A 24,580-nucleotide genomic window follows, 5' to 3' on the forward strand; every position below is an offset into this window, starting at 1 on the left:
AACACTCCATCTCCCTGTTTTCTACAGAATGATGGTCTGGTAGAGTCTCTTCAACCAGTGGGAAAGAAAACATGTCCCTTATGGCTGCTTAGGACTTTATTTGTAAAAGAAATATTTTTTAACATCCACAGAAATCAAAGCCAGTGCTCCTCATGCACTGTGTGTGATACAAAGATGTTATGACGACATTATAATCTTGCAGACATGCTCTGAAGGAAGGTCTGGTAGGTTTTAGTGGTAAGTATTTGCAATTGTGGCAAGTGGAGAATTGCTAAGATTATTACACATGGTATGCTCCTTTCTAGGGACAGCATTTTATGATCATCAGAAATTTAAGAACAGAAAAGAGTACTCAAACAGACTTAACAATAGATACTTTGGAGATTGGTGATTAACTGCCAATCTAAATAGATAGGTAACCCAATCTTTTGACTGTATTTCCTATTCAAAATAATATGTCAATATATAAAAGCTGAAAGTATTCAAAAATTCACGTTATGTCGGGTTCTAGGTGTATCTTCTACCTGTTTAAAAACAAATTGATGGTTCTTCAAAAAGTTCATCTTTCTATGCTTCATTTTCATTCCTTCCACTTAAAAACCTTCACCAAAGCACCTGAAGTTTTTTATTTGTTGCAAGTGTAGTTTCCACAATTACAATATGACATTTTTCTGAGACTATTAAAAAATTCTAGAATAAAAGAATGAACTTAAATTAAGATTCAAGTATTTTAAATTAGCATAATGGGAAGAGATGTATATTTGTTTTCAACAGATAAGCCTTTATCTATTTCTACAGTCCTTTGACACTTAACTATCAAATAAATATAGCACATTCTGTATACTAGGAGACATTGAAGGGCACTAATAAATGTTCTAGGCACAGTGACACACTGTTAGAATTGGTCATATATAAATATTGTAAGACTGTTTTAAAGGCCATATTCTAATTTTTACTTTTACATTTATAACTTCAGTATCAAAATCCTGTTTTGCTAACATTCATATGCCCTTTTCATGCCATCAGAGCATCGGTGCTAACTTTGGATGATGTCATAATAAGCCAGAAAGAGAAGAGTCACCCCTTCAGCATTAGCATGTCTATGTGTAAGATCCACCTATGAAGATATCTGTCTTTGAGTCACCTCTGTATACATCACCTACACAAACTCCTTTTCTTTCCACAATAGATATGCCTATAGACAGGTACTATAGAAAGTGCGTTATCCTCTTGTGTGTGCATTAACAGATTCTGACAATATGCAAAGTTATCTTGGCAATCGTAAATATAAGGTGCTTCATTTAAAGTGCTAGGGTCTCCCCAGGGAGCGATTCACCCACGAGGAATTAAATCAAACTTGACTATAGCAAGTGTTGTGCTCTTGAAATGGTGGCAGACACCAGTTGTGGGCTTTTGTTTGTTTATTATAGTTCTGTGACTTAAACAGAAGAAACCACACCATATTTTAAAGACTGGAATAGTCACAAGTCCACAGACACACTCTTCAAAACTTGGAACATTCTCAAGTGAAATAAGAAGCCATCCCCCTGAAATATGAATTTAGCATAGAACTGCTCACATAGCAATGGCTAATGACAGGGACTGTGCAAAGCAGCTTTAGGAACCTCCTTTGCACACAGGTTCCAAAGACACAGCAACTTTGAAATCAAACACTGCAAATGCCTAGGTTAGAGATGAGGACTCTCTAAAGGAACCTTATCTCTTACATTTGGTAAAATATTAAATGCATTGTCAAACAGACAGCTCGCCCAATAGTCCAGAGCATATTGTAAAGATCACCTGTGACAGTAAGTCACTAGCATCCACGGAACAGGAATATAATAAAGTCTACATCGAAAACAATCATGCATGCACGGTGTGGTAATATATTACATTTTTCCTGGTCATGTGCACCAATTCATTGTGCCCCAAACACAGACCGAGGATGCTGGTATACTATATATGTGTATACATCCTATTAGCATAACCAACACTAATCAAGGACAGAATCAAACCATTCAGAACAGTGGGACTTCACAATAGAAGCCATGATGCTTTTACATTTTCTTGACTCTTTAGGAAAAAATAGGATTATATTTTTGTAAACATCTTCATAACTATCTTTTTTCTCAACAGATTACCAAAACTATTCAAATAGTAAATATCTAGGTGACATAAGCAAAGCATATCTTAAACACACTAACACTTTCAGGAAAAAAAATCCACAGGCATTTGTTAAAAGATGAATATTATAAATATCTTGCATTTAAACTACATTTTCATAAATAATGTATTTAAAAGTGCTGAGCGTGGTAGGATAGTCAGCGGCGTCAGTGTAAACACAACGTTTTGTTTTTCCACTCTGCAAATTGTTTTTTTAAAATCCCATTTTGTCAAACATTGCAACAGTTAAAATATTTGCATAGGGAATATGTAATAGCCCTTTGAATCATAGCTCCTGAATTCTATATAAATTAGAAAATCATATACACTTAAAAAACAATTCTTGAAATGTTTTAAATTTATGGAAAAAGAAACATGATGCCAACCTTTCAAGTAAAATAAAGTTAAAAAGAAAACTCCAAACTTGTGCTTTAAAAAAATATGTTTAATAAATTAAAAATATGAGAGGTAGTTAAAAATGACAAATAAAACCTATAATTTTAATATCATCCTTAATATAAGGCCTGTATTCTCAGTGGATATAAATCTTTTTAAATCTTTCATTTTTAAAGGTTACTCAACATATACTCATTGAGTTTAAGATTAAAAAAATAGGCTCCAGGGGATTTTGATATTGAAAGGTAAGACCTTGATATAAATATGACATTGATTGTAATTTTGGTTTTGTGTACAAGACGATACTGTTCAGAAGGTCAGAAATACATGCTGTGGTCAGGTATTTCATGAAAAGAGTTAATGTAATTATAAAAACATAATATTGGCAGCGAGAAGGTTTGAGCACTGTACTGCCTTTTAATTATGGATGAGGGTGAAAAGATTGTTTTTAACAATGTTAAAATAAGTCTTTCTTGAGAGACTATGTGAAAACAGTTAAGGTCTGACATTGAAGATTTTCTTCTTTATAATCCTTTGTAAAATGTGACTTAGGAAAACCTTAAGCTTTTCACTGGATTATACGTTCAAGGTGAATACGCCACGTGCCAGATGCAATTCCTCACGAGGTTTTTTGACAGTGCTACATGTAGGCATTCCTTTACTAGTTCTTTCCCTTTATATTCCCAAACTGGATTATTGAGCTTATTATTGTTTACCTGCAGACATTCATAGGTTTGTATCACTCTTTTAGAACTGAGGAGCCATTCTTTAATAACTCAATTATAGTACTGGACATTTGATATATACATAGACTCTTTTCTTCTTTCAGACCTAAAAACAGTATCACTCTTGGAATTTTCAATGAGACAGGATATCTGCAGATTGTTTTGTGCTTTTTAAAATTTTTCTTATCATTGTTAATTAGTTTTGTCTTCTCTCTCTCTTCTTTCCTTCTTTCTTTTCTCTTCTTTTCTCTCCTTTTCTTTCTTCCTTCCTTTCTTTCTTTCTTTCTTTCTTTCTTTCTTTCTTTCTTTCTTTCTTTCTTTCTTTCTTTCTTTCTTTCTAATATAGTAAACTCTTCTGTAACAAAAATGCCAGAATTTGGGCAGTGAACAACCAGAGGGCTCACACAGTAAGATCCTTTAACAGCTACTTTTTTTTAAAACATGTACAGAAAAATTGGCTTCAGAGTCGGTATACTAAACACAGTATGTAGCATGGTTAAATATCACTGTTACATGTTTAAAATAGCCTTTGTGTGTATTGGATTATGCTTTTAAAAAATGCAAACCACAGCCAATTTGTTGGCAATTATTTCTAAGAGACCATATTGCACAAAAGTCTTTAAATACAGATACAAGGTATGCTACTGATTTAATAGCAACAAGTAAAGGGTAGACGAAGCAGTTTTACTTTGCACATGCGGCCTGTAGAGATGCACTAGGGGATTATTCAGAGGACTAGGAACACAATTTGCTTGCAAGTAGAGCAAGTGTTGAATCAAACAAACTTAATTTGGCAATTCATTGTATCATATAGGCTTTTTTTTTGTTGTTGTTGTTGCCCCAAACAGAATCATGGATAACCTTGATAAAAATGGAGACAAGAGACCTTCCTCATTGTCTTTCCCCAGCAGCCAACCTGTAGTTTTTCAGGAACTCAATTTCTGATGGTATTTAATTACTTTTATTTCTCATCCCAGCCCTCTGAAATGGATTTTTTTTTTTTTTTTTGCCTGTCAAATGACAATTAGGATTCAGAAGTACAGCTGGTAGTACTTTCCACAAAAGCTTTATAGATCTGTGAGTTCAAGAATCTTGGGAAAGAATCTCTGTGCATTAGGGTGTAGATCTGAAGCTGGGCATCCTCATACATATGTGGGCTGGGGTCCAGCAGATTCCTGTTAATCACCTCTCTAACTCGAGAATCCAGGCTGACCTAAAAGGAACAAAGGCAGATATGTCCATGTGGTTTTTTCAAATAAAAGATATTGGTTAAGTAATCATGACATCTCAGAGAGATTTCATAAGTTCAATCTCACACTCACAACACTCACACCCATAACACTGGAGATGGGCCTTCCAAAGGCTAAATAATGCTTACTGATTCCCCCTCCCACTTCTAATGCTGAATTAAACAATGCGGATAAAAAGAAAAAAAAAAAAGAAACTAGAAATTTGGTTCACAGATATCTTGGCTCCTTTGTGTTGATCTTCTCAACATATTATAGAGTTCCAGAGAAGAATCAGGGGTTGGAGAGATGGCTCAGCAGTTAAGAGCACCAATTGCTCTTCCAGAGGTCCTGAGTTCAATTTCCAGCAACCACATAGTGGGAAGGGCTAGATTTGTCCAGAAATGAAAGTCAGCAATTAATTTCCTCAGTATGACCCAACCAACTTAAGCTAAGAAAAACGTATTCATCTTTTAACTGAACTATATATTCTTCTTTGTTGGGAATTCTCTTTTAAAAAAGATGATTTGGCTTCTGGTTTCCACCTTCACCCAGGAGCGGGCCCTGTTCTACAGTCCTCTGCACTCCAATCCCACCAAGAGAATGCTTGTCCTCCAAGAGTGCTTAACACACCCAAGCTAAGAGGTGAGACCACTACTACTGCCTTAATACCTGGCCCAAGTGTGACCTGCCTGGGGCCCAGTGGACAAAGAAGCCACAGTGCAGCTGGGGACACCATCATTCCAGTATCCTTCTCTGCGTGGGAACTGACCCAGTGTTACAGCCCTTAGCACCCTAATCCCACCCAGAGAAATCTTGACCCTCAGGACTGCTGACACACCCAGGCTCACAGGCTCACAAGACGGACAAGCTTCAGTCAGAACATAAGCAACAGAAACCAATGCTACTTGGCATCATCAGATCCGAGTTCTCCCATCACAACAAGCTCTGAATACCCTAACACAGATGAAAAGCAAAATTCTGATCTAAAATCACATGATGATTATAGAGGACTTTTAGGAAGGACGTAAATAACTTCCTTAAAGAAATACAGGAGAACACATGTAAATAGGTAGAAACAATTAAAAAGGAAACATATTTCCTTTTTAATATATTTCCTATATTAAAGAAATATAGGAAAACACAACCAAATGGGTAAAGGAATTGAAAAAAACCACCCAGGATCTAAAAATGGAAATAAAAATAATAAAGAAATCACAAAGGGAGACAACCCTGGAGATAGGAATCCTAGAAAAGAGAGCAGGAGTCATAAATGCAGTTCTCAGCACACAGAATACAAGAGATAGAAGAGAGAATCTCAGGTGTGGAAGATATCATAGAAAACATAGATACAATAGTCAAAATAGAAAGAAAAAGAACACTACCGAATTGGTTCTATGAAGCCACAGTTATGCTGATACCTAAACCACACAAAGACTCAACAAAGAAAGAGAACTTCAGACCAATTTCCCTTATGAATATCAATGCAAAAATACTCAATAAAATTCTTGCAAACTGAATCCAAGAATACTTCAAAACAATCATTCACCATGATCAAGTAGGCTTCATCCCAATGGTGCAGGGATGGTTCAATATAGTGACATCCATCAACATAATCCACTATATAAACAAAATCAAAGAAGAAAACCACATGATCATCTCATTAGATGCTGAAAAAGCATTTGACAAAATATAACACCCATTCATGTTAAAAGTCTTAAAAGTTGAAAGATCAGGAATTTGGGGCTAGAGAGATGGCTCAGAGGTTAAGAGCACTGACTGTTCTTCCAAAAAGTCCTGAGTTTAATGCCCAGCAACCACATGGTGATTCACAATTAATTATATGTAATGGGATCTGATGCCCTCTTCTGGTATGTCTGAAGAGAGCAATGGTGTACTCATATACATAAAATAATAAATCTTAAAAAAACCCAAAGAAATAAATATCAGGAATTCAAGGCCTATACCTAAACATAATAAAAGCAATATACAGCAAACCAACGTCAAACTAAATGGTGAGAAATTTGAAGCAATACAACTAAAATTAGGGACTAGACAAGGCTGCCCACTCTCTCTCTATCTATTCAATCTAGTACACCTAAGTTCTAGCCAGAGCAATTAGACAACAAGAGGAGGATACAAATTGGAAAGGAAGAAGTAAAGATATCACTATTTGAAGGTGGTATGACAGTATACTTAAGTGGCCCCAAAAATTCCACCAGATAACTCCTCCAGCTAATAAACAACTTCAGCAAAGTGGCTACAGATAAAATGAACTCAAATCAGTAGCCTTCCTCTACTCAAAGGGCTGAGAAAGAAACTAAGGAAATGATACCCTTCACTGTAGTAACAAATAATATAAAATATCTTGGTATGACTCTAACCAAGCAAGTGCAAGATCTGTATGACAAGAACTTAAAGTCTCTAAAGGAAGAAATGGAAGAAGACCTCAGATGATAGAAAGATCTCCCATGCTCATGGATTGGCAGGATTAACATAGTAAAAATGGCCATCTTACCAAAAGCAATCTACCATCTACCCATCAAAATTCCAACTCAGTTCTTCACAGAGATAGAAAGAGCAACTCTCAAATTTGTCTGGCATAACAAAAAACCCAGGATAGCAAAAACTATTCTCAACAATAAGAGAACTTCTGGGGGAATGACCATCCCTGACCTCAAGCTGTACTATAGAGCAATAGTGATAAAAACTGTATGGTAATGGTACAGAGATAGACATGTAGATCGTGGAATAGAATAGAAGGCCCAGAATTAAACCCACACACATATGGTCACCTGACATTTGACAAAGAAGCCAAAATCATTCAGTGGAAAAAAGACAGCATATTCAACAAATGATGCTGGCTCAAGTAGTGATTGGCATGTAGAAGAATGCAAATTGATCCATTCTTATCTCCTTGTACAACACTCAAGTACAAGTGGGTCAGGACCTTCACATAAAACTAGATACCCTGAATCTAATAGAAGAGAAAATGGGGAAGAGCTTTGAACACATCAGCACAGGGAAATATTTTCTGAGCAGAACATCAATGGCTCAAGCTCTAAGATCAACTATAGACAAATGGAATCTCATAAAATTGCAAAGCTTCTGAAAGGCAAAGGACACTGTCAATAGCACAAAACAACAACCTACAGATTGGGAAAAGATCTTTACCAATCCTATATATGATTGAGGGCTAATATCTAATATATACGAAGAATTCAACAAGTTAGTCTCCAGAGAGTCAGGTAATCCTATTAAAAATGGGGTACAGACAAGGAGCTGAAGGGGTCTGAAGCCCCATAGGAGGAACATCAATATGAACTAACCAATACCCCCAGAGCTCCTTGGAACTAAACCACCAATCAAAGAAAACACATGGTGGGACATGTGGCTCTAGCTGTATATGTAGCAGAGGATGGCCTAGTCATCAATGGGAGGAGAGGCCCTTGGTCCTGTGAAGGTTCTATGCCCCAGTATAGGGGAAGGCCAGGACTGGGAATGGGAGTAGGTGGGTTGGGGAGCAGGGGAAGGTGGGAGGGGATACAGGTTTTTCAGGGGGGAAACTAGGAAAGGGGATAACATATGAAATGTAAATAAAGAAAATAACTAATAAAAATGGGGTACAGAGATAAACAAAAGAATTTTCAATTGAGGAATAATGAATGGCCAAGAAACAACTAAAGAAATGTTCAACATCTTTAGTCATTAGGGAAATGCAAATCAAAATGACTCTGAGATTCCATCTCACACCAGTCAGAAAGGCTAAGATCAAAAACTCAGGTGACAGCAGATGCTGTCGAGGATGTGGAGAAAGAGGAACACTCTTCCATTGCTGGTGGAATTGTAAGCTGGTACAACCACTGTGGAAATCAGCAAGGTTGTTCCTCAGAAAATTGGACATAGTACTACCTGAGAACCCAGCTATACCACTCCTGGGCATATACCCAGATGCTCCAACTTATAACAAGGACACATGCTCCACTACATTCATAACAGCTGTATTTATAATAGCCAGAAGGTGGAAATAACCTAGATGTCCCTCAATGGAGAAATGCATACAGGAAATATGGTACATTTACACATTGTAGTGCTACTCAGCTATTAAAGACAATGACTTCATGAAATTCACAGGCAAGTGGATAGAACTAGAAAATATCATCCTGAGTGAGGTAACCGAGTCACAAAAGAACACACATGGTATGCACCCACTGATAAGTGGATATAAGCAAAAAGCTTGGAATACCCAAGATACAACTCACGGACCCTATGAAGCTCAAGAAGAAGGAAGACCAAAGTGTAGATGCCTACTTAGAAGGGGGAACAAAACAATCATGGGAGGTAGAGGGAGGGAGGGACCTGTAAGTAAGAGAGGAGCAGGAGTAAAGGGGGACTGGATCAGGTGTGGGAGGAGATGGGGAAGAAGTACAGAGGGTCAGGAACTTGAACAGCAGTGTATAGCAATGGGTTATGTGGAATGGGGGTAACCATTAGAAAGTCCCTGATGCCAGGAAGTCAAGAGGACCCCAGGACCCAAATGGGATGACATTAGCTGAAATACCAACAAGTGGAAGAGAGAACATATAGATACCATATCCAGAAGTTAGGCATGACCCCCAGTTGAAGGATGGGGGTCACCCATCTCAAAATTATTAACCCAGAATTGCTCCTGTCTAAAGGAAATGCAGGGACAAAGAGTGAAGCAGAGACTGAAGGAAAGGCCATCTAGAGACTGCCCCAAACCCCAACACTATTGCTGATGCCCAGAAGCACTTGCCAAGAGGAGTCTGGTACAGCTGTCCCCTTAGAGGCTCTGTCAGAACCTGACCAATACAGATGCTTATGCTTGCAGCCAACCATGGGTCTGAGCACAGGAACCTCAATGGAGGAGTTAGGGGAAGGACTGAAGTAACTAAAGGGGTTTGCAACCCCATAGGAAGAACAACAATATTAACAGACCCCCCCCCCCAGCTCTCAGGAACTAAATCACCAACCAAAGAGTACACATGGAGGGACCCATGGCTCCAGCTGCATATGTAGCAGAGGATTGCATTATCTGGCATCAACAGGAGAGGAGTCCCTTCGTCCTATGGATGTTCAACGCCCCAGCTTAGGGGAATGCTATGGTGGTGAGGCAGGAGTGAGTGGGTGGGTGGGGGAGCACCCTCATAGAAGCAAGGGGGAGGGCGATGACATAGGGGGTTTGCAGAGGGGAAACCTGGAAGGGGGATAATATTTGAAATGTAAATAAATAAATAACCAATAAAAATATTTTGTGGGGCTGGAGAGATGGCTCAGAGGTTAAGAGCACAGGTTACTCTTTCAGAGTTCAAGTCCCAGCAACTACATGGTAGCTCATAACTGTCTATAATGAGATATGGTGCCTTCTTCTTGTCTGCAGACAAATATGCAAGCAGAATTCTGTATATGTAATAAATAAAATAAATCTTAAAAAAAAAACTGTTGCATGGTTTCTTTAAAGAAACTTGCTTCCTAAATGAACTGTTTACATTTTTCATGCCATATGATGTCATCATAAACTACAAAATAATAAAGCACGTGCAGCCTTTCCCTAAGCCTTTTATCTTCTTCAAATACATCTTTGTCTATTTCTACCCAACCACATGGTGGCTCACAGCCATCTGTAATGGGATTCGATGCCCTCTTCTGGTGTCTGAAGGCAGCTCTAGTGTGCTCATATACATGAAATAAATAAATCTTCCATAATGATTAGCATTGGAGTTTCAATGGATTCATCTTATTCTGAAATGTCACTGTCATGTGACATCCTGCCACACAGCACACCTCCACAGTTTTGCTACAGTTCTCTTGCTTTTACACTTGAGAGAACTCTTTGTTTCTGTGGAGAAAGAAACTTAGGATTCGTGGCCAAGAGAGGTTTAGTTTCTTCCTAGAGGCAAAAATCTAGTCTATGAAATCTAGTCTAACAGATTCTAGTAAATCTAGTCTAGTATGTGAAATCTAGTCTAACAGTTGCTTGTGGGTTAGTTATTTATGTAATTGGTGTCATATTACTTACCTTAGGACTAATAAAATCACTTTGATAATTACATGGATCAAAACCTAACAATATATATATTTTTAAATTAACACTAACAAGGTAGTGTTAACAAGGTAAACACAAGACAGTCCAACATTTGGTACCCTGCAACAAGAATGTCATTTCATTGGTCTTTTGGGAAATGAAATATTTACCCTTTCCTCTCTCTGGTTGCTTTTGCTCAGTTTTTATGGAGAGCAACAGAAAAACAACTTGGATAGAAGGTTTATCAATTAGCAGAGAAAATGCTGCTGCAGGCTTCTGGGAATACTGGTAGCATTTCAATACAAAAATGGAAGTGACTTAAGAGGGGTTCATTAGAAGTGAGACAGTTGGCCACAGTTACAATTTAGGGAGTGGGAAAGAATCTACATTTTACATGTCTTGAAGAAGTGTGGGTAGAGAGGATGGCATCCCATGGAGGAGAGCTTGTCAAAGCACTGATGCCCACAGTCCTGTTCTAGGGGACTTTCGGCCAGGTAATGCTCAAGAGTCTAAACTCTGGGAGGAGAAAATACCAGGCCCAGACATTAAATCATGCAGGTGAGCATCACAGACCGAAAAGGCAAGACAGGGCAGTGAGGAGAAGGGAAAGCCTTCTTAAAGCCACCGTGTTTCTGGGGAGTCTGATACCCAGGATCCAGGGGACTGGGCTAGCACATTATTCTAATCCCTTGATGGGAATGTTTCTCAAGAGCAAATTGACATTTACAGATTTAATATGATGGCTAGAAGTTCCTATGGATAACAAGGAAAACAGGCTAGCACATCTTAGAAAGTGTACAGGAAGTAAGATAATTTCTATTGTCCATCTCTGTCTAAGAGTTAGTGGTAAAGAAAGGTAGGAGGGAGACTTTCAATATTGGGGGAAAAAATACCAGCCTAAGAGTCAACACTGATACCACAGGGTTTTATTTTTGTGTGTGTTTCTTTTGAGTCGATACCCAGAGAAATGTTTTCAAACGAGCATTTAGGCCAACAGCTAGATAAAAACAGAGAATCCTGGGCTCAGTTTCCAAAGGTCCAGATGAAGCAGTACTTGGTGGGGGTGCCAGTGTGGGGGAGGCTTAGCAGTTAAAGCGATTGCCTTGCAAGCATGAAGACTAGAGTTTGGATTCCATTTCCAGAAACTGATAGATAGAAAAGGAGAAGAAAGCAATTACGGGGGGGTGGGGGTGGGGGGACAAAGGGAAGGAGGGTTGGACCTGGGTGGGAGAGGGGACAGTGAGGGGAAGGAGGAAATATGATCAGGTATTGGGGGGGGGGCAGGACTGAAGCCCTGAGGGCCAGCAGAAAGAATCGAAACAGGAAAACTAGTGAGGTAGGAGGTGGGGGAACCCTCTAGAATATACTTAGAGGTGAGAGACTCTCAGTACTCAAAGGGATGGGACCTTGGATGAAATGCTTTACAGTGGGAAGGGGGAACTTGTAGAGTCTACCTCCAGTCAAAGGGACAGGACATCAAATGGAGGGATAGGGTTGACATCCCACAATTAAAATCTCTGACCCAGAATTGTTCCTGGCTGAAGGAACTGCAGTGACAAAAATGGAGAAGAGAATGAGAGAAAGGAGGTCCAGTGACTGGTCCAAATTGGGATCCAGCTCAATGGGAGGTCCCGGGGCCTGATACTGTTATTGATGCTGTGGTGTGCTTGCAGACAGGAGCCTAGCATGGCTGTCCTCTGAGAGGCCCAGCAAACAGTTGAAAGAGCCAGATGCAGATACTAGCACCCAACAAATGGATGGAAGCCAGGGACCCCTGTGGTTGAACTAGGGAAAAGCTGGAAGAAGCTGAGGAGGAGGGTGGCCTCATGGGAAGATCAGCAGTCTCAACAGACCTGGACCCCTGAGATCTCTCAGACACTGAGCCACGAACCAGGCACCAGCTGTCAAAGGCCCCCACACATACACAGCAGAGAACTGCCTAATCTGGCCTCAATGAGAGAAGATGCACCTAACCCTCCAGGGACTTGAGGCCCGAGGGAGTGGGGAGGTCTGGTGAGGTGGGGTAGGGGGCTGGCGACATCCTCTTGGACATGGGGAGGGGAGAGAGGGAGGGAGGGAGGAAGAGTTATGGGATGGAGGTCGTTCCAGGGGCAAACCAGGAGGGGGATGAAGACTGGACTGTAAAAAAGGATTAGATAACAATAATAATAAAAATAAAATAGAAATGCCTGCTGGGTGTGATAGCCCCTTGTGATACTAGCCCCAGAAGCAGGAGGCAGAAAATCCTCAGAGCAAGCAGTCTGGGGAGCTCTAGGTTTGATTGCAGGATCCTGCCTCCATGAACAAGGTGGAAGGGGAATTAAGCATGATTCTGAATGCACATGCACCAATAGGCATGTGTACACACACACACACACACACACACACACACACACACACACACACACAAACCGAAAAGAAACAAAGAATTCCTGAGTAGGCTTCAAAGATTTGCCCTTTTAGACAAATGACTCATTCAGGTGATTCTCGGGCACATGGCCTGTGCATCTTGTTTTGAAAAGCATCGCCCACTTTAAAACATAGTAAGTTACTTACTTCTGCATGGAATTAATTATGGAGAAGAAGTACCTGTCACATACCATTTAGCCAGAGATAAATGACCGAAGCACAGTGGGGAGACCTAGCCTTTAACATGGCTGGGAAACTCTGAAGGGAAGTGCCCTCCGGCTTCTCACCTCTTTCGGTGACAGTATAGAAATGTAATCCTCATATATCATCCTGGCCTTTTCTTCAACAGCCTTTTTGTTCTGCTCTTTCTTTAAGTCTTCACAGGCTAGCCAAAAGAGTAGGTTCTCTTCACTGTACTCCGTTCGGAGGAACTCTCGGAAAAGGTTTCTTCCTGCAGGAGTCTTCATCATCTTGTCAAAATTCTGAGACCAGGACAAGACTTCATCTGCAGTGGGGTTTTGGCTGCAGAGAGAATGAAGCCATTAGGAGCAACATCTATGTGTACATGCTGGCAGAAATGTGTAGTCCTGTGCTGCCCTCTACTGGTCCGGGTTTTGCTATTCCGCCTAAGTGGTGATCTAAGATTGCTTTTCACCTTAGAAAGACTTAGGCCAGACAGTGGTGGGGCATGCCTTTAATCCCAGCACTCCAGAGGCAAAGGCAGAGGAGGCAGAGGAGGCAGAGGAGGCAGAGGAGGCAGAGGAGGCAGAGGCAGAGGCAGAGGCAGAGGCAGGACTACACAGAGAAACCCTGTCTCAAGTCTCAAAATACCAAAAAAAAAAAAAACAAAAAAACAAAAAACAAAAAACCCCAAAAACCAAAAAACCCCCAAAACCCCAAAAAACCCAAAAGACTTAGATGAAGTCTGTTCTGATGGTTACAAAACCAGGAGCTGGCTAACTGGGTGTTTTTATGTATATACCTGTGCATGTGTGTGTATGTATACTTGCCCATGTGCATGTATGTGCATGTGCACATGTGTGTGCCTGTGTGTTTATGTGGTGTTCAGATTCTTCTCCAATAAGATGAAGACACATTTTAAAATATTTCCAGTGGGGCTGGAGGAATAGCTCAGCAGTTAAGAATACACACATAGGCTGCTCTTCCAGAGGCCCCAGGTTCAATGCTCAGGACCTGAACAGCATGAACATGGTGCACAGACCTATATACAGGCAAAAGATGATTAATGCATTAGAAGTATTTTCAGCCAACAAAGGTAAAATCAAGGCTTTTCTGTGATAGTTCATGCAATAATCTTTATTTATTAGCAGAGAAAGATCAACTTAGGCAATGTACCAGCTTGGAAACCTAGTAAAAACTCATTGCAGCCACAGAAGAGACCTTCCAGGCTGAGTTGTTTTTCACGTCACAGAACCATTTGCGAGAGGACCATAGAGATGATGCTTGGGCACTGGGTGGACACACATGGCGTTTAAACACAGCAATGACTCTCCTTGCCCCGACACTCACCATTCCTCGAGGACCTGGATGCTCTCCATTTTGGTGGTATGTGGGGATCTCCCTGAAGAGTCGCCTCTTTCCTCATTCCTGACAGTGAGGCTGTAATGTAACACACTTTGTCAAGGGAATTGCAAATAGCCAAAGAAAAGCATCACTTTCGAAGGAGAAACATGTCTCGGGAGATTTCACTGTTGACCATGTGGGGTTATTCAACAGACACAGAGAAAGGAGTCACAGTTTTAGATGGTGGCAGAGAGTGAGAGTTAGTAAGTCTATACCAGCTTCTAAAAATCATAAAATAAATCAGAATCCTCAATGGATATCGCTGTCTACTCTGACTCCATGACTTAAGTTACCTAAATTCTTTTTTTTTTTTTTTTCCCGAGACAGGGTTTCTCTGTGTAGCCCTGGCTGTCCTGAAACTCACTCTGTAGACCAGGCTGGCCTTGAACTCAGAAATCCACCTACCTCTGCCTCCCAAGTGCTGGGATTAAAGGCTTGCGCCACCATGCCCGACACCTAAATTCTTTTATGTAGTTGTACCTTTATAGTTTCAAGATTGGACATGCTTTGATATTTGACATATTATTGTGTTACTTTTAAAAGTAGAGAGTCATTTTGAATTTTGCTCAGTTGTATTCATTTATTTTCATTTACTTTTCCCCTATTAATAGTTAAGGAGCTAGAATATATCAGAAGTCAATACAGACCTTAAGCCACATTTTTGTCATTAATATTATCATTCCTCCAGTCTCTAGAGATTGGGCAACTGGGTTCTATGTCAGTCAATCTCCAGTGTCTCCTTGGCAGAGACACGGAAGCAACTCCTCCCAGTCTGGGTGCAGTGGCAAGATGGCTGGTGTAGAGTCTCTGGGGACATAAACCTCCGAGGAAAGGGGCATAGTTCAAAGGCTCGAGAAAGCAGAACAAACAGTGAGCTGGTTCCAAGAGGCACCAATACTGCCAATACTCCAAGGAGAGCCCCGGGAGAGAGCACCACGGCAGGGCTAGAGAAACAAAGACTTTATAATGCAGAGCCAGAGGAGAGAGACCCAGAGAACAGCCAGGTTTGATTCAGTCTAAGCAAGGAGGTACTGTGACTGCACTTGAACTCTGGGGTAGCCTACGAAACCACAGCCATCTATACCTGCAATGCATTTAGGTATGGCATGTGTCATCGATGGGATTTGTCGGTTTCTCTCTGTGGCTTTGAGTAAAGGTATTTCACTGGAATTTGAGTGGGTGAGATACACGTTGACATTATGCTGTCAAACTTCCCCACATACATCAAATGCACTTTTTTTCTTTTTCTTTTTCTTAGATATTTTCTTTATTTACATTTCAAATGCTATCCCAAAAGTTCCTTGTACCCTCCCTGCATGCGGCTCCCCTACCCACCCTCTCCCACTTCTTGGCCCTGGTGTTGGTCAAGGATGAAATAAAGAAAGAAATGAAAGACTTTTTAGCGTTTAATGAAAATGAAGTCACAGCATACCCAAACTTATGGGACACAATGAAGGTGGTCCTAAGAGGAAAACTCATAGCTCTGAGTGCCTCTAAAAAAACAAAAACAAACACAAACAAACAAACAAACAAAACTAGAGAAAGCATACACTAGCAGCCTGACAGCACACCTAGAAGCTCTGGAACTAAAGGAAGCAAATTCACCCAAGAGGAGTAAACAGCAGGAAATAAGCAAACTCAGGGCTGAAATCAACCAAGTGGAAACAAAAAGAACGATGCAAAGAATCAACCAAATCAAATGCACCATTTGTAACTTTCACAAAAGCTCTTACTGCAATAGGAAGCCACTCATTTCCACTCAGTGTCCTAGAGAATGTACCACACAAAACCGAGGTTACCTCTCATCTCAGGCAACCTGAAATCCCTTCCCTCTGTGCCTCTGCTGTAGAGCAATAAATCTGGAGTCCACGGGCATGATTCACACAATTCTGAGCATAAAATCTGGCTCCTGTGTCTGTTCCTGTGATGTTTACAAACATCACAAATGCTACCATATTAGAGCCATCAGTATAAAATATTGGATTGTGTTTACATCTCTCGTTTCTACAGATGGTAAAATATGGGCACACATTTGGACTAAAACTAGTTATGACAGCCATTCAGTACATGCTTAACTGTTTACCACGGGTGCCGTTCTTAATTTACTATTGAGCACAGTCTTACCCTCCAATAAAAAAACTGAAATTAAGCAGTGGTGGCCTCAGAAAATAGGACAAGGATCCCCAGAGGCAGCTGGCTAGCAAAACTAGCCAAATGGGTGAGCTCTGGGATTGATTGAGAGGGTCTGTCTCAAAAAGTAAGTTGGAAACTTAGACATCTGACATCAATCTTGGGCTTTTAGTGTTCATACATGCAAGTCCTCTGTCATGTAAACAATGATGCACACATATGTGCACCCCTGACAGAGAGAAGGGGGAAAGGAGAGAAGAGAAAAAGATGAGGAGGGAGCAATCATACCTAGAGACTGAGGTGGAGAAGATGAGCAAGGAGTTGCTGCTGGTCTGCCTGCCTGATGGGATCCAGACCCAACGGCAATCACTTTTTCTTGGCGCTTTTCCAAGGATCCCCAGGCTTAGAGCTGCTTTTGATGGTAATAAGTTACAACTCCTATTGACTCTCAACATCACAAGCATTCTATGTGTTTGAAAGGTTGAAACTGAAGGCACCAAACATAAGAGTTGTGAGTTCTCAAAATGATATATGCCATCATGTTGTCAATTGTCATAATGTTAATTTGACAGAATTTAGAACCACTGGGGAGATGGGACCGTGGGCTTGCCTGTGGCGGGGTGGGTTGTATTGGTATTATTAGTTAGGATAGGGAGACCTGTCTTGATTGTAGGTGGGACTACTTTTGGGCAGGAGATTGTAGATTATAAAAAATGGGGAAAGTGAGTTGAACACTAAGACACATTCATTGCTTCTTCTTGACTGTGGATGTGATATGATCATATGCTCCACACTCCTGATGTCTTAATTTCCCTTCCATGATGGACTGTATCTTGGGAGCCAGAATCAACAGTTCCCTCCTTAAGCATGTTGTTGTTGTTGTTGTTTTTCTACTTTCAACCTAGGTAACTGTGTAACTTTCTTTCTTTTCTTTTCTCTTTTCTTTTCTGAGACAGAAATTCTCAGAAGTCCTCTGCAGGGTTTCTCAGGAATTCTCTCTGTAGACCAGGCTAGTCTTGAACTCACAGAGATCAGCCTGCTTCTTCCTCCAGTGTGGGGAGTAAAGGTAGGTAGGTAACATTGTAAGTGAACATTCCTATCTCCCAATCTAAGACACAAAGACAATGACACACATCCAGTGTTCACTCTGGGAATCTTGATCAAAGGCTAAACACTTTAGGGAGGAGAAACACCAACAACTCAGGCTAGAGTTAGCAAAGCAAGTGTGGAGATGCATTAGAGCCTGGTGAGATGAAGAGGGAGGAAACGTGTTTTGTCCATTCCAGAGAATAAGGACAGTGGGCTCTGTCTGTGGATGGTGGACTGTTTGTAGAGAACACTGTGGATTGTATCAGGAGAGAAATGTCTGAAGCCAATGATGGGTTTCTTCACTCATTATCAGAGCCAGTGCACAGTCCACTTGGAATATGGTCGATCGTTGTAAGAAAACAATCAGTTCTTAGAAATGTCACTAGAAGAGAGTGGTAAACAGCTCAAAACCTTTGCAGTAGCCATGGTGATGTGGGAGTAGCAGATGATATACTTATGTAACATACATGTGAGGAATCAGTAAAATGCACAAACTTAATCCATTTCAATGGCAAAACTCAAGAAAGGTACCACCCTCCTTGGGCAATAGGGACTAAATTACTAACCAGCACCATTTCATTTACAAAGACATAGAAACTCAGGTTGACTCATGCAGTGCCCACAACTGTAGCAGGCTGGGCCTGATCTCCTCTAACTTCTGGCCTCATGCAAGCTTTGCTTTGTAGCATGACCACCACCTCTTGTTATAAAAGCTGTCTGGGATGTTTTTGTCTTTTTCATCAGTCACAAAAGTGGGCTGATCTTAAAGCTCTGGGAGGAATACCTTTGATTTCAGACACAGAAAAGTCAGTTTCAAACCTAGGATGCAGATATCACTGTTTCCAGATTTTGGTAATATGACCTGGTTTTGAATGGCATCTATGCACCAAATAGTTTGTGGAATTTTTGTCTGGAAAATTCAGGCAACACAAATGTATATTTTTAGTGTGTTTAATGAAATGCTAAAGAAAACGAAACAGCATTCTGCTGGGATTGAGGGTGTAGTGCAGTTGAGGAATATGTACTTAAAATGCATGGATCCTTCAGTTCAATTCAGTGAACCTGCTCGAAACCACGTGTGCTGGAGCAAGTTTGTAGTCTCAGCACTGGGGACATGGAGGCTAGAGAATAAGAGGTTGAAAGTCAATGTTATTAGCAAGTTTGTTCAAGGTCATTCTGGGCTATGTAGACAAGGTCTCAAGAAAATCAACCAATTATACCACACCACATCACAAAGATTTGGGTTTTACAATCATATGTCAGGTAAGGAAATAAGAATGCATTCACTCTTTGTTAAATCCCTACAGTAAGAGAATCTGCTATTAAAGTTCTCTCCACTAGATGGCTGTGTTACCTTAGAAATACAAAGTTAAGTCGGTAGAAAGGCTGAAAAATCTGAGTATAATTATCCTTGTTTGGAAAAATAAATATTTTCTTACGTGTAACACATTTTGGAAATTCTGTCTTTCCAAGGACTTTGAGAATAGTTATCCAGTTTTTCTGTGGATCTACTAATCAAGGTGGAATGGGAGAGTGGATTTTCACCTTGAGCTATGTGCAAACCTGCGGTTATTTCCCTCTTTGGGTTTTGAGAATGAATACTCTCTGGCCTCCAGTCACTTGACTTGGGAAAACAAAGTCTTAAAAAACACTGACATTGCTGGGTGTACTTGTGCACACCTTTAGTTCCAGCACTCAATTTGGGAGGCAGAGAAACGTGCATCTCTGAGTTCCAGGCCAGCCTGATCTAAGAGTGAATTCCAGGACAGCCAGGACTATATAGAGAAACCTTTTCTCAAGAACAAACAACACCAAGAAGAATAAAACAAAACAAAACAACAAAACAAAAAATTATGCTAGCAAGATCTTATTAACATTATCAGTACGAGAATGATCTATCTATCTATCTATCTATCTATCTATCTATCTATCTATCTATCAGTGTTTTGAAAGAGCCATTGTGATAGTAGATTCTCTACTTTACTACTACATTACTACATTTTCAGCTTAGCTTGGGCAGAAAGATTTACTTTGTGCCAGGCATAGTAGCATATGCCTATAATTCCAGCACTTGGGAGGCAGAGGCCAGCCTCATCTACAAAGCTGACAACCAAAGCTACATAGTGAGACCCTGTCTCGAAAAAACAAAAACAAAAGAAACAAAAAACCATTTACTTCTTTTTAATACATGGAAAACAAAAATACATTTTTTTCCATCTTGATTCAATCTCTCTTTGTTCTTGACTTCCATGCATGCATGTATACATACATATGCTTTTAAAGATAGGTTCCAAAAAATATCCTTTTATTCTATGTATTAAATTTTATTCCCAACCCTAAAACAGGTATTTTAGGCTCATTGACAAGCTTACTAGTTTTCAAATTTCTAACCTTATTCAACAAGAAAGTACATGGTTAAAACCTAGACTTATTTAGGCTGATGTTCAGCTAGAAGATCAACATTTCTTTTTTATTTTATTGTTATTTTTTAACTTTTTATTAATAAGGAACCTATGTCAGCTCTGCTATGTAAACAATGACAAAGATCAAGGGAAACACATCAGGGATCGTAGACAGTAATATACCTTGTCCTTTATATAATCAATGTATAACAGTTAAAGAGAGTTTAATCATTATTAAGCAAACATTTTTTGCATACACGGCCTTCTCTTTATCTTCCTGTGCCTTTATCATTTGTTTGATTTTAAGCAATTCCTTTATCTCCTGGGGCTATCTCCTGTGCCTTCTTAAGATCCGCCAATGCTTGATCATATTCCTTCAATCCTTGCCATCCTTGCGCTTTTCGGTACAGTGCTTTAGTATTTGAAGGGTCCATTTCAAGAGCCTCCAAGCAACTGTCAATTGCCTCCTGCCAATTTGACATCTTCAGCTTACAAGCACCAACATTCAGCACACAACTTAAGGCTATAGGTTGCAGTCTGGATGCATCTGCTTTCTCAATGGCAGCCTTTGAACTAGCCACGTACCTCAAAACCTTCGCATATTTTTGATAGCCATCTCCTAGTTCTGAGACTTGAAAAAAGTATTTCCAATGTTTTTTAAGTCTTCAGATATTAATAAAATTTTATTTACATCCTTTAAATATATATCTGCAGCCTCGGGGAAGTCTGGATGACTATCACCAGAGCCATCTTTGGGGAATATTCCCCAGTCGTCCCCTTCTTTCAATTCTCCACATTCTGCAATAACACAGAGTTTGGCAGGTTTTTCACCATTCACTTCTACATTTTCAAGCATCCTTGCCACACCTAGTCCTTTTATGACTTGACCAAATACTACATGTTTCCCATCCAAATGAGGAGTTGGAACTGTTGTGATAAAGAACTGAGAACCATTCGTATTGGGGCCTCCATTTGCCATGCTCAGCAAACCCTCCCGATCATGCTTATAATGAAAATTTTCATCTTCAAATTTTTCACCATAAATACTTTCTCCACCTGTCCCATTCTGATTTGAGAAGTCTCCACCATGAATCATACATTTCTTAAAAATTCAGTGAAAAGGGCATCATTTAAAATGGTGAGGCTTCCCTGTTGTGGATCCAGTTCCTTTTTCTCCTGTACACAATGCATGAAAATTTTCTGCAGTTTTGGGAATGATATCTGAAAACAATTCTAAAACAATTCATCCAACTTGCTACCCGGCGATGTCCATGTCAAAGAAGCCTCATGGGTTCTTGGAGTTGGAGGGCTTGGATGCTGGGGATGGGTGGGACATCTTCACTGCAGGCACTGAGAAGTGGGACACGATTACCCCGTGTGTGAGACCAGATCAAACTCTACTACACCTCTATGTTATAAGCTGATGATGCCAAGATCAACATTTCTTATTTTTCAGGAAGAGGACGTCTTTGTTTTTCCTCAAAATGAAGAGAATTAATGGGACAAAACTACAGACAATATCATAAGATAAAAGCCAACCATTGAGCTCTTCTATTCTCAGAGTGGTTGGAAAGCTGTTTTGAGCTTCTCCTTCAACTTTGCTGTCATTTTCTTTGCAATTTATAAGGAAGTTAGTGAATGCTTTTGTAGAAAAACAAGTACCTTGGGTTGAGCAGGGAAAATCAACGCTGGCTTAGTGAACAGACGCTGTCATGGAAATGGAGTGTGCATAATCATCCTACTGTCTAAATGTACCCATTAGACTGTAGCTCAGGCTTGTGATTTAGATAGTGTTCCTGCCACGATCAGCAGGGTGGAAATGTTACTGTGCTAGCAGCTGACATGCAGAAATGTGTTTGATACTGGGCAGGGGCATTGACTCATCATTCCAGTTAGCATGAATGTGGTTTTCTGTGGAATGGAAGTGGGGGACACGTTTGGGGACACGTTTGGGGACATGGCTGATTAACAATAATAGTGTTAGGCTGTAGAGTGTAGAATATGGAATTTGCAAGGCTCTGTGGGTTTTCTGGCTGTGCGGCACACCCTTAGAGAAGATTCTACTTAGAAAATCAAAGGGAAAAAAATGCAATGATGGAGAATGCAGGAACCGTGTGGGTTACATCAACCAACAGTGTACTAAGGCACTGTTGGCACACATACAAATGGGCAAATCTTAAATCGTCCAGGAAATCCCTTGTGCACTGAGACTTGTGAGGAGGTCAGAACAACCACAGTTACGGATTATCCCTGTGAAGACCGTGGGTTAAAAGGTTTATATCTGCACTGGGAACTACACTCTTACTGTACAACCTTGTGGACCTGAGATCAAGTACTAGCACTCACATAAAAAATGTGGTACACAGGTGTAATTCCACTGATAGGGAGGCAGGGGCATCCCCGGGGTTCCTCAGTCTTCTAGCCTAGCCTCATTATTGAGCACCAGGGTTAGGCTCTATTTCAACAAACATGGTAGACGGCTCTTGAGGAAAGACAATTGAGGTTAACCTCTGGCTTTTGTATATGCACATGAACATACATGCAGGTTCACACACATGTGAACACGTGTGTGTGCACATGCAGATTACTTTAGGCTCTCAATCACATCTCACTAAGGGAGTAGCTGGAGGGCTTAAGTGGGTTGTCATCAGCTTCATGTTCATACTTGACATACTGGGACAAACCAGATTTGTCTAGTCCCAGGTTGGCTAGTCTTCCCCTATCTCAGGTTGCCTCCCAAAAGTCAATTTTATTAAGGAAAAAATATCATGAGTTTGTGTATGTTTGTGTGTGTGTTAGCCTTGAAGCATGACAGGTTAGCTTCTATTCACAGTGAAACCCATGGGGCTACCATTGTACTTCCACCTATAGAATGAATAATTGGAAAGTCTCCATATTTTGTGTAATATATATGGTTTTATTAAAAGAAAATACAACCCAATAATGGTAGGTATTTGGTTTCTACTTAGCAACAGATATTGCCATCTGTCCATGACACGTATGGCCATATATCCCATAGAGATATAAATAGAAATATGTATATGCTAATTAATATTGATTATGAATTTGACACCATCTAAGAATCACCTAGGAGACAATGCTCTGTGAATGTCTGTTAGGGAGCATATAGCTTAGGTCAAACTCGGGTCATGCTTGTGAGAGCATCTCTTAATTAGGTTGAGTCACATGGGAAGATCCATCCTAAAGGCAGGCAGTACCAGTCCCTGAGATTAGATCCTCAGTGGATAAAAGGAGAAATCCAGCAGAATGCCGGCATGATTCTCTCTATTCTCTCTTTGTCTCCTGACTGCACATGCAGTCATCTCTCTCTCTCCCATCTGATAGATTGTTATTGCATATTTACACATCGGCTGTATGTTTCTATATAGTTGGTCTCGTCTTCTACCACCTGGGAGATTGAACTCAGGCTTGGTGGCAGGTGCCTTTACCCACTAAGCCATCTCACCAGCCTATTGGACCAGGGCTCTGGGCATCTGTACTGGCAGGTGACATTTCAGACTTTCCTCAGAGAGACTACCTTTCCATGTCTTATCTCTTCTTTCCCCCCTGTCTTCAATGACCCTCCTCATGTTACTCTCCCTGGTACCCTGCACTGCCTCTCTAAGGAGCTTTACATAGGCTGCTTCTCCTAACATATGCCACAGGGCAAGGCAGTGGAGGGAGACCGCATCTTTCTTCCAAAGCCAATGATGAGGTGCCCTCTGACGCCCCTCTGGGTCCTTTCCTCTCATGGTACTGCCCACTGTACAGCCTTTTCTCTCTTCTTGTCTCCAACTCCTCTCATACCACATAAATCACTGTTGCAGTCACTCAGGCCAGGGCATTTTGTTTGTTCTGCACTGAACTAGCTAATGTATGTAGGGAGGTGCCTTAGCTCCCAAGATAGCTTCCCTGTTAGCCGACCTGATACAAATTAATCATTTTGTTCTTTTGCATTATTGCTTCTCCCTTTATTCTATTAAATATGCCATGCACAATACTTTTATCTGCTATTTTATTTTGTCCCTCTCGTACTTTCCATTGGAAATCTAAATTGTGCAATGTGAAACTTAGAAAACATATTCATTCGTAAATGAGTCATTTATTTTTTTATCGTGTGTGTATAGGATTGTTTTGTCTACACATTTGTAACTACACAAATTTGTGTGCCTGGTGCTCACAGAAATCAGAAGAGGGTACCGGATCCCTGGGACTGGAGTTATGGATGGTGGTAAGCTGTCAAGAGAGTTCTGCGTACTGAAAAGGATTCCTTTGCTAGAGCAGTAAGCACTCTCAACATCTGAGCCATCTCTTCAGCCACAGAAGAAATAGCTACGTTTTTTTCTTTTGTAAATTAAATTTCAAGAATGGCAGATGAAATATACTTGTGATAGACATAGGTCAATTTAA

At 40.4% G+C, this 24,580-nt stretch overlaps 1 protein-coding gene and 1 pseudogene across 2 annotated transcripts in view; both read right to left on the reverse strand.

Moving 5' to 3' along the window:
- Positions 1-3,505: 3,505 nt before the first annotated feature.
- The window catches only part of Rgs17 (regulator of G protein signaling 17), an 83,982-nt gene continuing 62,907 nt past the window's right edge, over positions 3,506-24,580 (reverse strand). The window contains exons 3-5 of one of the 2 annotated variants that reach the window (XM_029482290.1): positions 14,496-14,585; positions 13,253-13,487; positions 3,506-4,497 (exon numbers count right to left, since the gene is read on the reverse strand). In XM_029482290.1, coding sequence (XP_029338150.1) covers positions 4,309-4,497; positions 13,253-13,487; positions 14,496-14,585 — 514 coding nt within the window. In that variant the 3' untranslated portion in view covers positions 3,506-4,308. The remainder of the gene's footprint in view (positions 4,498-13,252; positions 13,488-14,495; positions 14,586-24,580) is intronic. The other variant, XM_021174753.1, reaches the window with a different exon arrangement.
- LOC110303373 lies at positions 20,370-21,506 on the reverse strand (annotated as a pseudogene).

Source organism: Mus caroli, chromosome 10, assembly GCF_900094665.2.
Source record: "Mus caroli chromosome 10, CAROLI_EIJ_v1.1, whole genome shotgun sequence".
Classification (NCBI taxonomy): domain Eukaryota; kingdom Metazoa; phylum Chordata; class Mammalia; order Rodentia; family Muridae; genus Mus; species Mus caroli.